At 33.6% G+C, this 21728-nt stretch overlaps 1 protein-coding gene and 3 long non-coding RNA genes across 5 annotated transcripts in view; 3 read left to right on the plus strand and 1 right to left on the minus strand.

Annotated features, from left to right (window-relative positions):
- Positions 1 to 1181: 1181 nt before the first annotated feature.
- Positions 1182 to 15222, minus strand: BORCS5 (BLOC-1 related complex subunit 5). Of its 2 annotated transcripts, XM_089713480.1 has the most exons (7): positions 15095 to 15222; positions 14173 to 14283; positions 13342 to 13502; positions 12451 to 12526; positions 11736 to 11848; positions 10645 to 10779; positions 1182 to 1359 (listed from the first exon to the last, which is right to left on the minus strand). In XM_089713480.1, exons 1-7 carry the CDS (start codon positions 15183 to 15185, stop codon positions 1276 to 1278), a joined length of 771 nt encoding a protein of 256 aa, XP_089569606.1. In that variant the 5' UTR covers positions 15186 to 15222; the 3' UTR covers positions 1182 to 1275. The 2 variants fall into 2 exon arrangements, with proteins under 2 accessions (XP_089569606.1, XP_089569607.1); XM_089713481.1 differs by lacking the exon at positions 10645 to 10779 and having other exon boundaries at positions 15095 to 15221.
- The window catches only part of LOC149475314 (uncharacterized), a 159184-nt gene continuing 140403 nt past the window's right edge, over positions 2948 to 21728 (plus strand). Inside the window, exon 1 of the long non-coding RNA XR_016318071.1 lies at positions 2948 to 3428. This is a non-coding gene — a long non-coding RNA (uncharacterized LOC149475314). The remainder of the gene's footprint in view (positions 3429 to 21728) is intronic.
- Positions 15593 to 16936, plus strand: LOC149475315 (uncharacterized). Its single transcript, XR_016318055.1, has 2 exons — positions 15593 to 16404; positions 16655 to 16936. It is a non-coding gene; the product is annotated as an uncharacterized LOC149475315 (long non-coding RNA).
- Positions 18031 to 19785, plus strand: LOC149475316 (uncharacterized). The gene is made up of 3 exons (XR_016318054.1): positions 18031 to 18529; positions 18822 to 19255; positions 19374 to 19785. It is a non-coding gene; the product is annotated as an uncharacterized LOC149475316 (long non-coding RNA).

Genomic DNA, 21728 nt, shown 5'->3' on the forward strand with positions numbered 1-21728 from the left:
ATAATACATACACACACATATTAAGAAAAAACACTATTTTTAACATTCATGATATTTTTGATGTCATTTTTGTTATTTAAACTAGTTAAAAAACAGTTTAAAAAAGTTCTGTCTTGGACGTCCGTGTGTCTGTATGTGCGGATCCTTTTTCTTGTTAACACGATAGCGACCGAAATACTTTACTAATCGAGTCTTTTTTTTTCTCTTACGCGTGAGTATGCTCAGGAATAGAACCCTTTCATTTTTCAGGGTCTGATTCGATGTGGTTTAATTGTTATTAAATAAACAAAAATAATTATTAATATTTAATAATTAATAAATAATTATTAAAAAAAATTATGAGGCGTGCACTTTTGGATTTTCCAAATTTATTGCACGCCTCATAAGCGAAGCGTTGAGGTGGGTACTACTGTCACTTCGCGCAAAACATCTGATTTTTCAAACTTAAAATGTCTTTATGTATCATACATTGCACTTGTAAGATAATACATACACACACATATTAAGAAAAAACACTATTTTTAACGTTCATGATATTTTTGATGTCATTTTTGTTATTTAAACTAGTTAAAAAACAGTTTAAAAAAGTTCTGTCTTGGACGTCCGTGTGTCTGTATGTGCGGATCCTTTTTCTTGTTAACACGATAGCGACCGAAATACTTTACTAATCGAGTCTTTTTTTTTCTCTTACGCTTGAGTATGCTCAGGAATAGAACCCTTTCATTTTTCAGGGTCTGATTCGATGTGGTTTAATTGTTATTAAATAAACAAAAATAATAATTAATAAATATTTATTTAAAAAAAAATTATGAGGCGTGCACTTTTGGATTTTCCAAATTATTTTTAGTATATAACTAATATATTAATTATTTTATAATAATATGGTTAAAGAGTTTGCGTAGTGTAACACTAGCTGTGCCGCGTGGTTTCATACGACAAAATTATTTATTCAAATTTATATCTAACCTAAAATTTTTATTGCATGATAGCTAAAACTCGCGGCTTCGCCCGCGTGTTGCATGTATATTAACACTAATAGCGCCATCTCACGGATCCTAAGGCAAATTATCAGGAATAATTTCTATAGATCATGCTTTAGTGAAAACACAATGAAAATAGGTGCAGCAGTTTCCAACAGACAGACACAACGTATAATATGTAGACGAAATAAAGAAACACAATTATATAATACTCTTTATTAACATAAAACCTATGACGAGATCATACACGATTAACATAGTTACAAACAGGTATATTTTCCATATATTTATTTAACTATTTCTTCGGTTTCCACACAAAAGGTTCCAATCGTTTATCTTCTGGCAGTAAAGAATTTAATTCGTCCACGTCACGCAAAGTCTGAAAAAAAATATATATATTAAAACAGAGAAAATTTTTAAGAGAATCGTAAGGGTGTTCTTATAGACCAATCTGCCGATGTCGACTCATCAGACTAGTCACAATGAAGTATTTATATTTTATATGTACATATTGTTGTGTCCGATTAAGGCAAATAAATAATGTATGATTAACAGCCATCTGGTTTCCATAACACAAGCGAAAGCTTAGTATGGGATCAGATCGTGCCGTGTGTGAAAATTGTCCCAAAATATTGATTTATATTAGGGTTGTAACGGAGGCCTACTTAGCGGAGGCGGAGGCGGATGCGGAGGTTAACGGAGGCGGAGGCGGAGGTGAAATTTGTTGAGAAAATTTATAATTATCGTCTACTTCTACAAAGTACTGCCAAATTTCACTAGTTTTCGGCTTCATCACGTTATTTAAATAACAATAACTAATAATTACGCACAAAATTACTTAAGGTGATTCCTACGATCTGTTCCCAGCCAATGTCCCGCTAGATGGCGCTGAATTCTACATTTCTAGTTTATTTGAGTTTTTGCGTAATTGGAAAAGATTAAGGTCGTAGGAATAGTCATGGCGGTTACTGAATATTATATTTTATTGAAATATGTCATATCATTGCCTTAAAATCCACCCAATTCGGTAAAAAAATGCATTATAACATCTGTCATTGCATACAGGGTCGTTTACACACACAGACGTATACAAAAATGATAAAGATTTAAGTCTAGATGGCGTGAATGTAAAACAAGTAGGATTGTTATAAAAATAAAAGTTATATTTGTTGGCGTAAACTATTTTGTTGTAATTTTGGGAAATAAATAATGTCAAAATTGATTACAATAAAACGCAGTTTTATTTTATTACATTACACTATTGTTTTTTTTATCAAAACATGTATTTGAAGTAGCATATACCTATGATATAATATTATGCTAAGAATAATTATTCATACAACAACAAATCTAAAACACTATTTAGTATGGAAAAAAACCAGGAAGGTGAAAAAGATATTTACGATTTCGACGCACTCGACTTTTAGTAAAATATAGTAGGTAAAAATTAAACAATGGTAATGTAAATTCTAAACAAACTACTACCAAAATACAATTAGAACAAAAATCATTTGACTTGTTTATTTCACCCAGAGGCCAGAGGCGGCTCGTGACAAAATTGTATAGGTGTTCACTTGAAATAAAACAACGAAAATACAATAGCGTTCGGGATGATTTATTACAAAAAAATGAGCACCACATTTTATAAATGTCTATAACACTAAAAATTACAAAGTACAGGCTATTTCAAAACGAATTCAATGACTAGGTATCAATAATTAGTAAATCACCGAATTTGCATTCGCGAGCGTAGGTATCCATAGTGTTTGTCACTGACGGTTGTGGAGGAAGGAAGGTGGAATTCCTCCATCGAAAAAGGGAGGATCCTCGACCAGTCTACTCGACTGGCCGGCCGTGAAGGCCCCGATGGATGATGTCGGAAAGTTGTATATATAGCTCTGTAGCGAAAACATTTCGCTTGCGCGATTCAGAGCGAGGTGTCGCTACAGGAGTCCCCTCCGAGACCGGAGGTCGTAGTACGGAGTTGCCTCGCCAGTGCCAGGTATGTTCCAGTGAGTCGGAACAGGAAGCCGCTAGTTCACAGTGAGTCGGAACTGAGTGCGGTGATGCTGCGTGTAATGCTCCAGTGAGTCGGAGTGTGCAGTGAGGATGGCTGTGGAGCTGACCAAGCATGCGCGATCGCACATGGTAGTGGACAGGACTCCATTTGAAGCCGAGTGCGCTGGCTGGCGGGCGGTGATCGTAGGCGGGGAAGGGATAGGTGAGCATGGACATCATGGATGGACAGAAGGAGTTGTGAACTGTCAGGGGTCACCACTGTGGAGGAAGGAAGGTGGAATTCCTCCATCGAAAAAGGGAGGATCCTCGACCAGTCTACTCGACTGGCCGGCCGTGAAGGCCCCGATGGATGATGTCGGAAAGTTGTATATATAGCTCTGTAGCGAAAACATTTCGCTTGCGCGATTCAGAGCGAGGTGTCGCTACACGGTCACTGACCTCTATAACTTATAGTTATAGAGGTCAGTGGTGTTTGTTGTGTAAACATGTATGTATTTGAGTAGTTAGTAGCATATTATATTCTGAATTTCTGATCCATGCCTATTCACTCAAAACTAATAACACTAATGATTTGTAACAGTAAATTATTTCAATAGGTAGGTATTTGAACATTTCCCAACAAGACGTAAGAATAATTATTCGTAGGTATACAAGATACAATAACAAATCTAATACACTATTTATTATTTTATTATTTACTAGCGGTCCGCCCCGGCTTCGCCCGTGGTACATGTTTACGTTTTCTCTCCATAAGAAGTAATAGCTAGAGAGCTAGCGCAAAGCTACCTGTATGTATTTGACCAGACCTGGATTTTTGTGTGTTGATTCCCCTATACCTACTATACATGAGATGAGGAGTCACTAAGCCCAGAGTGGTGGACGGGGCGCGCGCTTAGGTAAGACAGGTGGAAATTTTTGGCGAACTTTGAAACCATTTGACCACGTCTGCCATTTTGATATTTGAAAATAGATTATTATTACTATCGGAAAATAACAATGGCAGACCATTATCACGCGGATAACATTCTGGCAGACACTTATGAAAGTGCTGAAAAAAATACAATTTTGAAAGTATTTGACCAGATCTGCCATTCATATATTTTATTTATTAGGGTCTTAAAAACTTATTTTCGAAACGGCAGACATTTTCATTGCGTACAGACTTCAGCAGACAACAAAACTTTACAGACTTCAGCAGTCAACAAGACTTAGCTTCTACATGGTCAGATGTATATATGTATTACGTTCCCTGACCTTACATCAATGATTTACTTTATTAATGTTTTTATGGTCATTTACATTTAATTTTGAAAACTATGGAATAAAATTTATAAATTTGATGATACAAAACTAAATATACATTTGTAAAGAATCTCAAATATAAAGTTGTGTTGCAAATAACAAATCATCATTTAAATATTTAGTTTATTTCTTTATTTAAGAAACAATTAACAATTACAAAACAACATAAAAAAACACGCATGCATTTATTGAAATGTTCATTCATCATCACTATCGTATGGCGTTGTGTGACTCGTCTTCATAATCCATTGAATCGGATTCTGTAAAAGTAAAACGTAAATTATATAATAAAAGAAATGAGTCATTATAAACTTACCTAGTAAGGCAATGCCTTTGCTGTCGCACGATGCCGCCGCGCCGCCAGTGTAGGTACTTCTGCTGCTACATGAAAATATGCTAGGGTTGCAACAAATGGGAAATAAAACAATTGTGATTATTACTATTATGATGTAATCATTTATTCATATTATGTACATTCAAAACAATTGCTATTATTAAATCTGATGTAATTATTTTTTCATAAATATATAATTATTATTAATTACATAATATATTGCACTGTGAAATATTTACGTATCACTTTATTTTTGATGTTCTTAATTGTCTTTTATAAAATTTAAGTGACGCATTCGCATTGGGATCAACAATCCGATAAGAAAAGAATGGAGACAACATATACATAGCTTTGATTTCAATTCTACAGATACAAAATATACAATCTATCTAAAATGATACAACGGATGTTTCCTGCGTTTTCTCGTCAAAATACCGAAACAACGTAATTATTGTATAGTAGTTGGGCGTGCAAGTAAAAAAACAAATGAAAAGTGTTTTCCATATGATTATTTATTAAATTTACGCGATTAAGAATAATTTCAACGATACAATTTAGTAACCGAGAATTCAGAGGATTAAAGAAAATACCTGCCTGATCATTTTATCAAACTCTAAAAGAATTATGGTTATTTCGCATCACTCGGTTTATTAGTTTGGTAATAATTATTAAAGGTAGTTACAACCCTAGCCATTGAGTCGAACGGTAGGCAACACAATATCGACTTTGTGCGGGTACATATGGTACATTTCTTCTTGCTGTGAAGCGTAATTATTATTATTAAGATTTTTTAGGCTATTTTGAATCAGCTGTTCTAATTTAATTCTAGAAATTTATTAAAACGTGATTTTTTTAAAAGTATATTATGAGTTTATAAATACCTCAACCAATAGTTATTGTGTCCTATCCTCATTTCTTTATATCTTGGTAGTTAACTAAAGTGTTAAATTTACATAACCTCAACAACAACATTTACACTGCCACTGCACTAAAACTAAACTAACTAGCTCTCTAGCTATAAGAACCATCCTCGTACTTCAAGGGATATAATAAAAAAAGAATTATCGAAATCGGTTCAGCCGTTCTCGAGTTATGCGCTTACCAACACATTTTGCGATTCATTTTTATATATAAGACTAGCGGTCCGCCCCGGCTTCGCCCGTGGTACATGTTTACGTTTTCTCTACATAAGAACCATCCTCGTACTTCAAGGAATATAATAAAAAAAGAATTATCGAAATCGGTTCAGCCGTTCTCGAGTTATGCGCTTACCAACACATTTTGCGATTCATTTATATATATATATACTAGCGGTCCGCCCCGGCTTCGCCCGTGGTACATAATATTTACGTTTTCTCTACATAAAAACCATCCTCGTACTTCAAGGAATATAATAAAAAAAGAATGATCGAAATCGGTTCAGCCGTTCTCGAGTTATGCGCTTACCAACACATTTTGCGATTCATTTTTATATATAAGATAAGATTATGTGAAAATAACCAGGAAGGTGAAAAACATATTTACGAAAACATAGTAACATAATACCTATGGCTGTCGCTAGTCGCTACAATAATTATATTTCAATTTTATCTTTTTATACCTAGTAGAACTGGCCGACGAATAAAAAAAATCGTATTAGAATAAATACAATAAATTACGGAACAAAAAAAGGATTGTAACTGAATTAGGTATGTTTGTTTCTGGGCGCACCGTTTTCGACGACGCGACGCGCGACGTAAGCGTATAGGTATAGGTACCTACTTTGCTAAAACAAACTAATAAAATTGTGTGTCTGTCTGAAAATTCGGAAAAGCATATTTTGCAAGTTTGTAATTACTTTGATAGTTTACCGATTTATAATAATTGTAATTGTAATTGTATAATATATAATTTGCAATGTGGTGAAATTTCATAAAAATCACGGGCCAATTTTTTGTTTTGAATCCCACCGAAAATATAATTGCGTTATTAGAATAATTAATTACTATACGGTATACCTACCCACGATCAATTATTACAATATAGTCTCAAATGCATACTAGAGAAATATTGCAATTTGATTCAATTAAAATGCATAGCATACAAAAATAAATTCACAACACAAGAAATTCCGCGCGCAAATCATAGCGCGTGTCAATGAAATCAAGAATGTTTTATATCAAGCCGACGCGGACGACGACGCGACGCCGAACAAAAGTACCTACGACGGACGACCACGCTTCGAGTTGCCAAACAACATGAGTAATAAATTGTTTACAAAAAAAACAAGTTTTCCATTTTTCTGTATGAGTAGACAGAACTTCAAAACGCCACCTGCTACGATTTATATTATGAACGATTGTTATAAAAATAAAAGTTATATTTGTTGGTGTAAACTATTTTATTGATCAATAATTTTGGAATTTAAAATTGTCAACATTGATTACAATAAAACGCAGTTTTATTTTATTACACTATTGTTTTTTTTATCAAAACATGTATTTGAAGTACCATATAATATTATGCTGATCCAAGCATTTTCACTCAAAACTTATATCACTAATGATTTGTAAAAGTAAATTATTTCAATATACATTTCATAACCAACATGTAAGAATAATTATTATTATTCCTACCTACAACAACAAACCTAAAACACTATTTACTATGGGAAAATAACCAGGAAGGTGAAAAACATATTATTATTTACGATTTCGACGCACTCGACTTTTAGTAAAATATAGTAGGTAAACATAATATTATGGTTTTGATTTTTGCTACTAGTATAAGAAAACTGCGTGTTCAAACTACTTGTTTGTCTGTCTGAAAATTCGGAAGTACTTTGGTAGTTTACCGATTTATAATAATATTGTATATATCGTTGTTTAAAAAATATTCAAACACAATAAAATATGATATACTGATTTATCACTGGTTTCAGTGATGAACTGATGAGTCAATTATAGCCACTATACTTTCGTCATACGTGTGTATGATTGATGTGATTTGCAACGTGGTGATATTTCAGAAAAATCACGGGTCAAATTGTCCCACCGAAAATATAACTGCGTTATAAGAATAACTATACCTACGATAAATTATACATAATACAATATAGTCTCAAATGCATACTAGTGAAATATTTTATTTGAATCAATAAAATAAAAAAATAAATAAAAAATAATAATAATACAAAAATAAATTCACAACACAAGAAAATCCGCGCGCAAATCATAGCGCGTGACAATGAAATCAAGAACTTTCGAGCCGACGCGGACGACGAAGGAGCCTAACAAAAGTACCTACAATCATAGGCGGCTCGTGACAAAATTGTATGGCCGTGTTCACTTGAAATAAAACAACGAAAATAGGTACCTACAATAGCGTTAGCAGTACAAAAAAAATGAGCACCACATTATAAATGTCTATTTATACACTAAAAATTATAGAGTATTTCAAAACGAATTCAATTATTATTTAGCAATAATTAGAAAATCCCCGAATTTGCATTCGTGATCGTATTCATAGTTTTTGTCTACACTAATATTATAAAGAGGAAAACTTTGTTTGTTTGTTTGATTGTAATGAATAGGCTCATAAACTACTGGACATTTTACCAATGTTTGCAAGTTTGTGATTACTTTGATAGTTTACCGATTTATAATAATTGTATACTTATATCATTGTTTAAAAATATTCAAACACAATATGATATAGGTACTGATTTATCACTGGTTTCAGTGATGAACTGATGAGTCAATGTTAGCCACAATACTAATCACTTTCGTCATACATGTGTACGAACTATGATTGATGTGATTTGCAATGTGGTGAAATTTCATAAAAATCACGGGCCAATTTTTTGTTTTGAATCCCACCGAAAATACATATATTACTAATTGCGTTATTAGAATAATTAATTACTATACCCACGATCAATTATTACAATTTACAATATAGTCTCAAATGCATACTAGAGAAACATTGCAATTTGAATCAATTAAAATGCATAGCATACAAAAATAAATTCACAACACAAGAAATTCCGCGCGCAAATCATAGCGCGTGTCAATGAAATCAAGAATGTAATTTTATATCAAGCCGACGAGCGACGACGCCGAACTAAAGTACCTACAGTACCATTTACCTTCAGTGTACAATACAGTTTACAGACCTACGACGGACGAACAATAATGAGTAATAAATAAAAAAAAACATAGTTTCTAAGGTCATTAGTTTTATTTTATTTTATTGTTATTTTCTTTGAACGATTGGAAATGAAATTACTCAATTTTTACACAGAACTTTGATTTATTAGAATTATGCTCATTATGCATAAGATAACGAACGCGAATGCACGACATCTAGCGCGTCAATGTCTAAACATCGCCTTTCGTTTAGACATTGACGCGCTAGATCTGTAATAAGTATATAGTCTATGCGCTAGATGTCGTGCTTTATGTCGTGTTTTGCTTGGCAAAAGTCACGCACACTACTGTTGAAGTGTCAAATTTTTCCGGTATTTTACTGTTGTTTTTCTAAGTAAATATTGTAAATTATTGATTAAAAAGGTCGAACGCGCACACATTTCATTATAGAGAAGTGATAAAATGATTAGTTTTAAAGAAATAGTGTCTGTGTTAAGTGTTTAGAGGTAATCAAAAATGTATGGAGGGACGGTCGGAACATCAACCTTAAAACAATCACGGCTCAATTGCAACTACGCGGTACCGAACGCTTTGACAAGTTGATTCCTGTTATTCATTCACTCACACTCCCACCACCCGCTTGGCCGTGTTCCCGCGGCTTAAGCTATGCAAACTCGACCATTTCACTTGAAAACACGCAGCCGAGCGGCCTCGTCGCCTAGCGTCGCTCCTTGTGCGTTGTGTGTGATCGTAAATGAACTTCCGATATGACTCCGCATAAATTTTGCGGAGGCGGATGCGGAGGCGGAGGTTAAATTCTTTGCGGAAGTTCCGCAGTAACGGAGGCGGAGGCGGAGTTCCGTTACAACCCTAATTTATATTATTATTTATTTATGTATATGTTAACGGAAATGTATGTAATCCGTCATTATAAATAATTCCTAGGAAATCTATACATTTCCTAAATAGCAATCGGAAATGTAAAACATTTAAGATATTGATATACGCCAAATATACGCGGGGACAGCGGGACGAGGGGATTGATTACTTGCCAAATGAAAATTTGGTTTTATAAGAATAAAATAAAAGTTTATTGTGTGATACTTACGTTAAAAGTTAAAAGATTGATTGTTGATTTTAGAAATGTTAATTAGTAATATAATATGAAGATACTATTATTATTTTACGGTATGTCTGTTATCCGATTGTCTCAATAAGTGTTATAAAAAAAAAGACGGGTTGCACTGGGGGAGTGCCGGCAGAAGTGAAAACTTGATTATTAACGTTCAGCATGTTTGATATTTTGGAATGGTATCAACGCCGATAAAGAAGTTTTCACTTCAAAAACCGCATCAAAATCCGTAGCGTAAAAAAAAGGTTTAAGCATACAAAGGGATATAGGGACAGAGAAAGCGACTTTGTTTTATACTATGTAGTGATTTGACGACGCGTCACGCGGTTGGCGCAGTGGTAAAGCCTACTGAGCCGACGGTCCCGGGTTCGATTCCCGGTCAGGGCAAATATTTGTGTGATGAATTCAATTATTTGTTCTTGGGTCTGGGTGTTATCTATATATATGTATTTATTAAATACTAGCGGTCCGCCCCGGCTTCGCCCGTGGTACATATTTACGTTTTCTCTACATAAGAACCATCCTCGTACTTCAAGGAATATAATAAAAAAAGAATTATCGAAATCGGTTCAGCCGTTCTCGAGTTATGCGCTTACCAACACATTTTGCGATTCATTTTTATATATAAGAAGAAGATTATATTTATCGTCGCCTAGTACCCACAACACAAGCCTTAATTGAGCTTACTGTGGGACTAGGTCGATTTGTGTTATAATGTCCTATAATATTTATTTATGTATGTATACTCACAGCGGTGAGCGTGTTGTTGCACCTTGCGAGGTGGTGCGCGAGGTCCCGTGCGCGCGCGAGGCGCTCGGCCGCGCGGGCGTTGGCGCGCTGCCGCTCCACGCACGCGGCGTGCAGCCGCCCGCACAGGCTGTCCGTCTGTTGTGCACGACACAATCCCTACTATATTATACTCGCTTACCGCCCGCGGCTTCGCCCGCTTTGTATAAAACCTAATAAATTATATTATAGGTATTAAGTGTCATGTATGAAGTGTCGAATTTGAAGTGTCGTGTATGAAGTGTCGATTTTGAAGTATCAGGGGCCTTAGACAAAGTAACAATTAAAAAACGATAACGAAGTTAGAAAAGGCAAAAATGTATGGGATTGACATACGCCGCGTTAGATCACGTGGTCTATCTAATGTCAATTCCATACATTTTTCCTTTTCTAACTTCGTTATCGTTTTTTAATTGTTACTTTGTCTACGGGCCCAGGTGTTATGGATCGTATTCGTAGTGTCTATGTGTAGTGTCGAGTAAAATTATTACGCTCCATGCGCTGCCGCTTCATTACATCACACGTGTACGCACTTGAATACAAAAAAATAGTAATCATTATCATAACTTCAAATCGTCATCACATCTATTTATCAATAAAACAAGAAAATCTTAGCACTGAATAATACAAAAAATTTCTCAACAAAAAACAAAATTATTCACTATCATCGTCCAAAAAATTTTTTTCAAAATAAATTATCATAAGAATCTATACTAATATTATAAAAAAAAGTTTGTTTGAACGCGGTAATCTCAAAAAACTACTGGTCCGATTTGAAAAATTCTTTCAGTGTTAGATAGCCCATTCATCGAGGAAGGCTATAGGCTGTATTATATCATATCGCTAAGAACAACAAGAGCGGAGCACTGCGGGGGTAAAACCGCGCGGAGCAGCTAGTTTACTATATGACTTTACAGAAATACGTCAATCACGCGCGGTAGGGATAAGAAAAAGATGGCGCGTAACGTAAAAATGTCACGCGTAACGAAAAAATGTTACACTAAATTTTTTTCCAACCCCGATAAAGAAGTTTCACTTAAACAATAATTAATTACCTCCTTAATCTGTTGCACGATCTGCGCCTGCGCCGCGCAAAGCGGATGCGCGCACGCAGCCAAGTGCGCTTGTAGCCGACACACGAGACGGACCCACGGACGGCAGTCTAGACCTAAATAACACGAAAAAATGTTGGAAACTACAATAAATTGAGAAAAATTGACATGAAACTACAATAAATATAAAAAATGACTAAAAAATAGTGCTAACTCGAAAAAAAATAATCGAAACATGTTCAAACCTACAAAAAACATTTTGTCACTTGAAAGTAACAAAAATTTAATGCCTATGTGAAAAAATGAATAATAAAGACTTGTAATAATATAGCGATTACTTGTGTAACGTGATTGTGATTTATAACGTAAAATTAAAAAAGGAGCGTGCGTGTGTCAGAAGTACACGTAGCATACGTGTCACTTTGACAAAATTCAAAGATAAAAATATCGTCGCCTTACATGACGTGACGGTATTGCCATAACGCAACCTTGAAATATTACTCCCAACGCGCCTAAAGATGTTTCAATTAAAAAAAAAAAACTGTGCCTAGTTAAAAAAAATATTGTCAAAACGCTTAAAAACATCAAAAAAAAATGTTCAAATCTCAAAAAAAGTGTGTAGACATAGATTTGTCCCGTAAAAGTAAAAAAAAAAAACAATGTACAATTAATATTAGAACACCTAAAAACGAACTTTCCCAACTAAATAGGTACTAACCTTCTAAAACCTCAGGGTCTCGAGCACCAGGTAGGCCCAAAGTACCTCTCATGATCGGCAGGAATGTTGGTATCTCCTGTGAAAAACAAAAAATATTTTTGTAAAAAACACTTGTTATGATTTAGATAAGTTTAATTTTTAGTACAATTCTATCTACCAGGATAAATGATTTTTTGTATGGGAGTGTTTGATGTAAATTTTTTGGATATTTCTCGCTGCATTATTAAAAAGTTATTATTTTCATTTTACTCATTAGGTATAGTACTTTCAATATCAGTTTAAAGTTTTTTGATTCCTGTAATATGTAGTTACGGAATGCACACTTAACGATTACACCCGGTATATATTATTTATCCTACTGGTATATTATAAATGTGAAAGTTTGTAAGTATGGATGTATGGATGTTTGTTACTCTTTCACGCAAAAACTACTGAACCGATTACAATGAATTTTAGCACACATATAGAGGGTAACTTGGAATAACACATAGGATAGGATTTATCCCGGAAATCCCACGGGAACAGGAACTATGCGGGTTTATCTTTGAAAATGCGGGCATATATATATTGGTATACATATTTATTTAAAATTTTTATTTTATCAGCCATCTGGTTTCAATAACACAAGCGAAAAGCTTAGTATGGGATCAGATTGTGCCGTGTGTGAAAAATGTCCTGAAATATTTATTACTAGCTGTACCCTGCTGTTTTACCTGCAGTGCTCCACTGCTGTTGGTCTAAGCGTGATAATATATAGCCTATAGCCTTCCTCGATGAATGGGCTGTCTAACACCGAGAGAATTTTTCAAATCGGACCAGTAGTTCCTGAGATTAGCGCGTTCAAACAAACTCTTCAGCTTTATAATATATATAGATTAAATAAAAACTAACCTGCAACTTCTGTATATCTTCATCTAATTGAGTATCTGTAGCGGCCTTAACTACCACTATATCCCGGCTTCGCTTGCCCTTTCTTGCCTGTAAACTCATTTGACGCCGTTGGAACGCTTTTTTCCCGTCGCGTTGTAATTTCGACGTGTTCTTTGGAGAATCTGTAAAAACATAAACTCAAACATTTATTTATTCAATTAGACTTCTTCTAGAAGCACTTTTGAATCGTCATAACATATTTTTAACATTATCACCGATAAACAATGAATACAACACCCCCCACATTTTTCATTCAATCATCAATCAATCAATCGATTGAACAATCTTTAGTTGTTCGTTAATCTATTATTTTTAATTATCATATCGGACTTTTATTAAAGAATTTTTAAAAAGTTCAAGTTTATGATCATATGAATAAATTGTGATTTCTTATAATCTATACGTAGTACTTAATTTATATTAATATTATGAAGCTGAAGAGTTTATTTGTTTGAACGCGCAAATCTCAGGAAGTACTGTTCTGATTTGAAAAATTCATTCAGTGTTAGGATAGTCCATTATCGAAGAAGGCTAGGCTATATAATATCATCACGCTAAGACCAACAGAAGTAGAGCAATGGGCTAATTCCTCGAGAATGGGCTATCCTAACACTGAACGAATTTTTCAAATCGGACCAGTAGCTCCTGAGATTTGCACGTTCAAACAAAAAAAACCTTTCAGCTTTATAATATTAGTACAGATTATTAGCAAAATATTACAACTTGTATTTAGCCAAAGCAGCAGGTTTGTTCTCTAACAGCAATTTAATAAATAAATATACAAGTACATACCACCAATAGGTCGATCCACTGTATAGGAAATATACGGCAACTCTGAATCTGAACACATGCTGGCGCCAGGCGAATTGTTGCCGCTTGCTGAAGCATCCGGACGGCGGACATCTTGAAATAATAGTATTATACTATGATAAATTGTAAAGGGTGGAAGAATATTAAAATCTTAATATAATATATAAATCTTGTGTCACAATGTTTGTCCTCAATGGACTCCTAAACCACTTAACCGATTATAATAAAATTCACACACCATGTGCAGTTCGATCCAACTTGAGAGATAGGATAGTTTAAACATGTAGGTACCATGGGCGAAGCCGGGGCGGACCGCTAGTATTAATATATATTATACTTATGAAAATAAAGTTTTAAACCAATATCGATTTTTCTTGCTGACTGGCTTTTCTACGAAACTACTTTGTTACCTACATCTGATTAAATTACTATTTCAGCTTTGTTTTCTAGAGGAACTTCTTTCACACTGTTCTTTTTCACTTAATTGTCAGAAACTTAGATTGTTATTTTTGAAAATCATGAATTATTTTCTTTAATTGTTTTTGTACATAATTAAATAGCATTTAATTTTGTACAGATGTTCTGCTATGATAAATGCAACTAAATTGAACACCTAATATATAAATGCGAAAGTTTGTGAGGGTACTATTATAAATACACACACATAATATTATAAATGTGAAAGTTTGTGAGGATGTGTGTGTGTGTGTTTGTTACTCTTTCAAGCAAATACTACTGAACCAATTACAATGAAATTTAGCACACATATAGAGGGTAACTTGAATTAACACATAGGATAGGTTTTATCCCGGAAATCCCACGGAAGCGGGAACTATGCCGGTTGTTCTTTGAAAACACGGGCGAAACCGCGGGCGGAAAGCTAGTTTTATAATTAAGAAATTACCTGCAAAGCTAGTACCAGCTACGGTATACCCTCGACGCACTGGCGGCGCTCGCTGCGGTTGTTTCGGCGGTAAAGACTGTTCCGAACCCATGTTAAGCTAGAAATAAGTTGTACTTGAAATAAAAAGTTTAAATAAATATATTCGATAATACTACGCTAGGTATGTAAAATGTAATTAAATTGAATAGTTTAAGGATTGATTTTAGTGGAAATATTGTTATATTTTTGTATTATAAGTAGTTAGGTAGTTACTTACCCGTTTTTCAATAATAATTAAACTAAGTACCTCGTATTTTTTACGAATTGAAAGTGTTTAATATCTTAGGATGTAGATAGTGTTTTTGTTATGTAAAAGTGAATTATAAAATATTTAATTTCTAATTTCTTCGACGAATATTATGTTATTTGACAATAGCTGTGGACAATAGTCAATAATTGACATCTAAATTTATATTCGTTCAGTAATGTTTTATTGTCAAAGATTTCATACCAGTGCAAACTTAGCACCCCATCTATGGAATTTTGGGTCGAAAATGACCTTGATCGTTAGGTCCCCGTTAGGTCCTTTAAGGTCCACCAATTTTTTCGTTAGGTCCCCTTTAGTTTTTTTTTAAATAATTTTTTAAATTTTAGGTATAAAAAAATTACACTTTAGCACCCCATCCATAGAATTTTGGGTCAAAAATGACCTTAATCTATAGGTCTTCGTTAGGTCCTATAAGGTCCCACAATTTTTTCGTTAGGTCCCCTTTAGTTTTTTTTTAAATATTTTTTTTTTAATTTTGGGTATAAAAAAATTACACTTTAGCACCTCATCCATATCAAAATTGGCGAATTTTATCAAAATCGTATTCTTTACCGTTAGGTCCGTATAGGTCCATCATTGAAATTGTTAAATTATTTATTTTATTAAAATCTATATATTTATAAGAAAGTCGTGTTAGTTACTCCACTTATAACTCAAGAACGGCTGAACCGATTTAGCTGAAAATTGGCAGGGAGGTAGTTTAGAGCCAGGAGAAGGATATAGGATACTAAATATGTACCACGGGCGAAGCCGGGGCACTAGTTATAAAATAATTGAAACCTGCGCATGCGCCTTAGAGCATTAAGACATGCGCACATCATACATAAACAGCGCGAAATTTAAATTGGTATCGTTTCATTTATTAAATCAATAAATAAATCTATACTAGTCACGTCTGGTTCGAAAGATGAGACTGGCTTTTTATTTCGAAAATTTATTTGGCAACACTTAACAGTTAACTGTCATTAAAACCTGAGTTGTTGATGTGTCAAAGCTTGTCAAAGTGATTTTATTTTCTGCGATTTTAGCTTAGGATTTTAGTGATTTCTAATAATTGAAAACTGAGTTGAAAACATGACGAAAACTTTAAACTATGATTAATAAATTTAAAAAGAAACAATTTGAAAGAGATGTAGTTTTCAAGGAAAAACACACAGTGTGACTTGATATTTTGATACTTTTCATCTTGATTGCATTGCACATTATATGATTTGTTTAATATTATTATTATTATTTTGCATGGATGATACCAGTAATCCAGTTATAAACTATTAAAGCAACAATATAAAATTGAACGATCTGTCCGTTCAAAATGTTTAAAGACACAAAATCAGTATCTCAACGAGATTTCTTCTATGACCGAACCATGTTATTCATGTTGAAGAGCAGTACAAAAAAAACAAGATGGAATAACTGCAGAAATGGAAGAGTTAATGATGTCAGAGATAATGATAGTGATTCTTATTCTTTATTCGCGGCTGAACGCGGCTTTTAGATTTAATATGATTATATTGATTAAACAAAATTTAATTGTATTTTATTATGTTTTTTATTACTTTCACTAGCTGTTCTTTTTTTTATCTGTATCAGATAACTGTACCAGATTACATATATATAATATTATATAGATGAAGAGTTTGTAGAGGTTGTTAATCTCTCAAAAAAACAAAGCTCGTAATAATAAATTAAAGTATCAAAACTTTATTTCCAACTATAACCTAAGTTACCATTAGGTTACCTTAATATGATGATTTTTTGAATTTGCCGCCTTTTCCAGTCTTATCTTTCGTTAGCCGGACTATCACCACAGTATCACCATATTTCCTACAGTATGGCGACGAATGTACTTGTGCAGAGAAACGGAGGGGAACTGGCGGGGGGTCGGGCGACGCGGGCCGCTTAATGCAATCACGCTGAGTTTGCATTAACTATCGCGAAAGGACGACGCAGTCGTATTTTTTGTGTAATAATTTTATTATACATAGGTACTTACATATTCTATTATGGCGCGCAAAAACTGTTCCGTTTACGGATGTAAATCTACATTGAAATCCCAGAAGGAAACAATATTTCAGAAAGATTGTATTAATAATTGTATCTGTTGAATTAAAATCAAAGCTATGTATATGTTGTCCTCATTATTTTCTAATCAGATTGTACATCCCAATGCGAATGCATTACTTCTTAAATGGTATAATATACAATTAAGAACATCCAAAAATAAAGTGTCCACGTAAATAATATTTAGCAGTGCAATATCTGTAATTATATATTTATGAACAAATGATTACATCAGATTTAATAATCGCAATTATTTTGAATGTACATATGAATAAATGATTTCATCATAATATTAATAATCACAATTGTTTTATTTCCCATTTGTTGCAACCCTAGCGTATTTTCGTGTGGCAGCGTAAGTACCTACGCTGGCGGCGGCATCGCGCGACATCAAAGGCGTTTCCTTACTGTAGGAAATAATATTGTAATACTGTGCTATCACTATCATTATTATATTATACATAGTATAAAACAAAGTCGCTTTCTCTGTCCCTATGTCCCTTTGTACGCTTAAATCTTTGAAACTACGCAACGGATTTTGATGCAGTTTCTTTTAATAGATAGAGTGATTCAAGAGGAAGGTTTATATGTATAATAACATCCATTAAATAGTGGAGAAGTACTGCTATTTTTGAGGTTTCTAATGTGATGTCGTAAAAAATTACCAGCCTTACTTATAAAAACTGACTGATCTGTTGCATAAACACCTCTCAGTTAAATAACTCTCAACTCCTTAAACAATGATTAAAATAATCTTAGGTACTTATAAACCTATCTCAGCAGTCTCTCAACTAAGTTACGTCAATATATGTATTTTTTTCTAGTAACATTATCGAAATAAAACCCGCTATTCACGTAAAACTTGACTAAAAATGTACTTTTTGACAAATATGAATGGTAGACTTTATTTTGTATGACGTTTAACTGACAGGATATTGATAACTTTCAAATTTCAAACATTTGTACAGATTTGAGATTTTTGATAAATTCAAATTCAGTTTTAATTTAAAATGAGTTCAATGATCAATAAACGTTCTCGTTCGACGAATTGGAGTGAGGAGGATAAGGTACGTAATGTACACAAGAAATCTAATAGAATGTACTTATTTCCTTACATGTTTTAATGCTTATTAATAAATATATATTGCTCTTTAGAAAGTGCTTCGAAAATAATTAGTGCTCGAGCGAGCACATATTATATTAGAGAATAAGGATACGTCGACTAATACAAATACAGCAAAAAAACTTGCATGGGAAGATGTTTTGTCTTGGTTATTTTAGTTTTACTTATTCTAACAGTTTCTTGTATTTAATAAATTGTTACAGTGTAATAACATTATTATTGTATTTATATTTCAGTTATAATATCATTTCACTCCATAAAAGGGACTTAAGCCAAATACAAAATCAGTGGAGGAATTTGAAGAAAGCTAAGGCTTCGGAACACAAATTTAGAACGGCAAGAAACATGACAGGCGGGGGACCTCCGCCACCAAGTCCTCCGCCTGAAGATCAAGAGCTTATAGCAGCTCTTCCTAATGAGTTTGTGGTTGATAACAATCCTTTCGATAGCGATGCAACACATGGCCAACAGGTTTATATTTTTTACATTTTCTACTGCTATTATTCCTTAATTTGGAATATCCATTAAGGGATAATAGCGCTATGCATATATAGTTTTTTATTGTGAGATTGAGTAATTATATTTTATATATTTATAGGAAGTTACTTAGGAGTCTGCTGATGATACATTGAAATTGAATGAAAATGATGAAAGCACTGCACATGCATAGGTAATCATATTATATAATAATTTGTATAATATTTTTATCAGTTATGTTATACAAAAATATCAGTATTATAAATAAAATTTATATTATTTTAAAATAATTATTATTTTTTTATTTTTAGCCTGAATTGCCAAATTTCTCCACTGAATTGCCACGTATAAATCCTACACATCACATTTTCAAAGCTAAACCAAAAAAAACATAAGTATGTAATGTTGAAAATAGAATTTCATGAAATTTCCTGTGCTTATTGTTCAGCTGTGATTTATGTGAAATAATGTTTAATGTTTATGTTATTTTTACAGTGGGAAATCAAATTCCAATTACGAGCATCAATTATTCCTCCTTGCAAAAAAAAGCAGGGAGGAATTAATGAAGCAACAACAAGAGTTGCATCTATTAAGAATAGAGCAAGAGAGGGAGCTTCACCTATTAAGAATAGAACAAGAGAGGGAGCTTCACGAGAAGAAGCTCCAAATACTTGCATTAGAGGAGGAATATTTAAAAAAAATAAATTTTGAAAAATAATAAAATATGGTTTTTATTGATTAAAATAAGTTTCAATATAAATGGCCCTGTTTATATTTTCGTCTTCATCTTCTATATTATCAGGGATAGTTGGATCGATTAATAATTGATTTTCAAGGCCTGAAGGATCTAGAAAAATACAAAATAAAGAATTAAAATATGCTTATTTTTTATGTATTGGCATTATTAAATATACTTTGTTTACATATTAGTTTGCACAAATACCTTGATTTAAAATAGACTCATTAAAGAGTATTGCTAAATTGTGCAAAACTGCACAAGCAACAATAGTGGTCTTGATCACTTGCAGAGACCCTCGCATTGTTTCGTTGAGTATGCGGAATCTTAGCTTCCACACCCCAAAGCAACGCTCTACAGTATTCCTCGTTCGTATGTGACTCAGGTTGTACCTTTCTTCTGCCTGTGTCCTTGGTCTTAATATTGGTGTTAGAAGATGCGAAGTACAAGGATACCCGCTATCTCCAATCAGCTTCCCATGAAATTCATTCTCCTCAAACCTCCGCTTTATTGAGCTTTCTCTATATATGCGGGAATCATGTGTACTTCCTCTCCAGTGACACACAATATCGCAGATTTTAAGGTCAGAGTCACATACTACCTGTAATTATTGTCATCAATATTATTATAAATTAGAAACACATAATAGCACACATAACAATGAAAATTTATTACTTTAAATACACTATGATCAAACTAAAATGTTATTGTACAATGTTCATACTTGAGTGTTAATGGAGTAATGTCCCTTCCTATTAACATAGTACTGTCCAGCCTCTCCACTCACTTTGCGTATCTTAATATGAGTGCAATCTATTGCACCAATGATACGCTTCATCCCGCATATTATGGCCTCAAATTTCCTAATTGCTTTGGCTTCCTCGGTTGAGTTCGACGGCATATTAATATAACGCGAACTTTTAGAAGCTAACGCAATAGCAACATTTCGGGACAAACGGGAAAGTGTCTGTTGACTCATTCTGTGAATGTCAGCACAATCTTCTTGGATCTGTAATGTAATAGATCGTTATACAGGCTTTTCTATTGTATATATCCAAAACTAGAGCACAAGTCACATCTACCTCATGCCGGCCCCAATATCGAATAACTGCCATCACTTGCAGTTCCACTGGAATACCGCCCCCTCGAGTGTCCACGCGAAGGTCATCCCGAATCAAATTAATGATTTGTTGCATGTTATTCTTTCCGAATCTATACCTCGACCGTAGTGTGGCCCTGTGGCCGCTACAAAAAATATATTGACACCATAGATTGACACTAATACCAGGTTATTTTAATTCTAGGTTGAAAAGTAGGTTTTTAATAAATAAGCACTCTCAGAACAATAGATTTATTTAATAAATGAAACGATACCATTTTAAATTTCGCGCTGTTTATGTATGATGTGCGCATGCCTTAATGCTCTAAGGCGCATGCGCAGGTTTTTATTATTTTATAATTTTAATAAAATAAATAATTCAACAATTTCAATGATGAGCCCATACGGACCTAACGGTAAAGAATACGATTTTGATAAAATTTGCCAATTTTGCTATGGATGGGGTGCTAAAGTGTAACTTTTTTATACCTAAAATTAAAAAAAAATTATTTAAAAAAAAACTAAAGGGGACCTAACGAAAAAATTGTGGGACCTTATAGGACCTAACGGAGACCTATCGATTGAGGTCATTTTTGACCCAAAATTCTATGGATGGGGTGCTAAAGTGCATTTTTTTTTATACCTAAAATTTAAAAAATTATTTAAAAAAAAACTAAAGGGGACCTAACGAAAAAATTGTGGGACCTTAAAGGACCTAACGGGGACCTAACGATCAAGGTCATTTTCGACCCAAAATTCCATTGATGGGGTGCTAAGTTTGCACTGGTAGATTTCATTTAGAATGATTAATTTCTAAACGTTAAATTTAAA

Source organism: Colias philodice, chromosome 30 (assembly GCF_061535455.1).
Source record: "Colias philodice isolate Cphi_HAF_F1 chromosome 30, ilColPhil1 Martin Lab GWU primary, whole genome shotgun sequence".
Classification (NCBI taxonomy): Eukaryota; Metazoa; Arthropoda; class Insecta; order Lepidoptera; family Pieridae; genus Colias; species Colias philodice.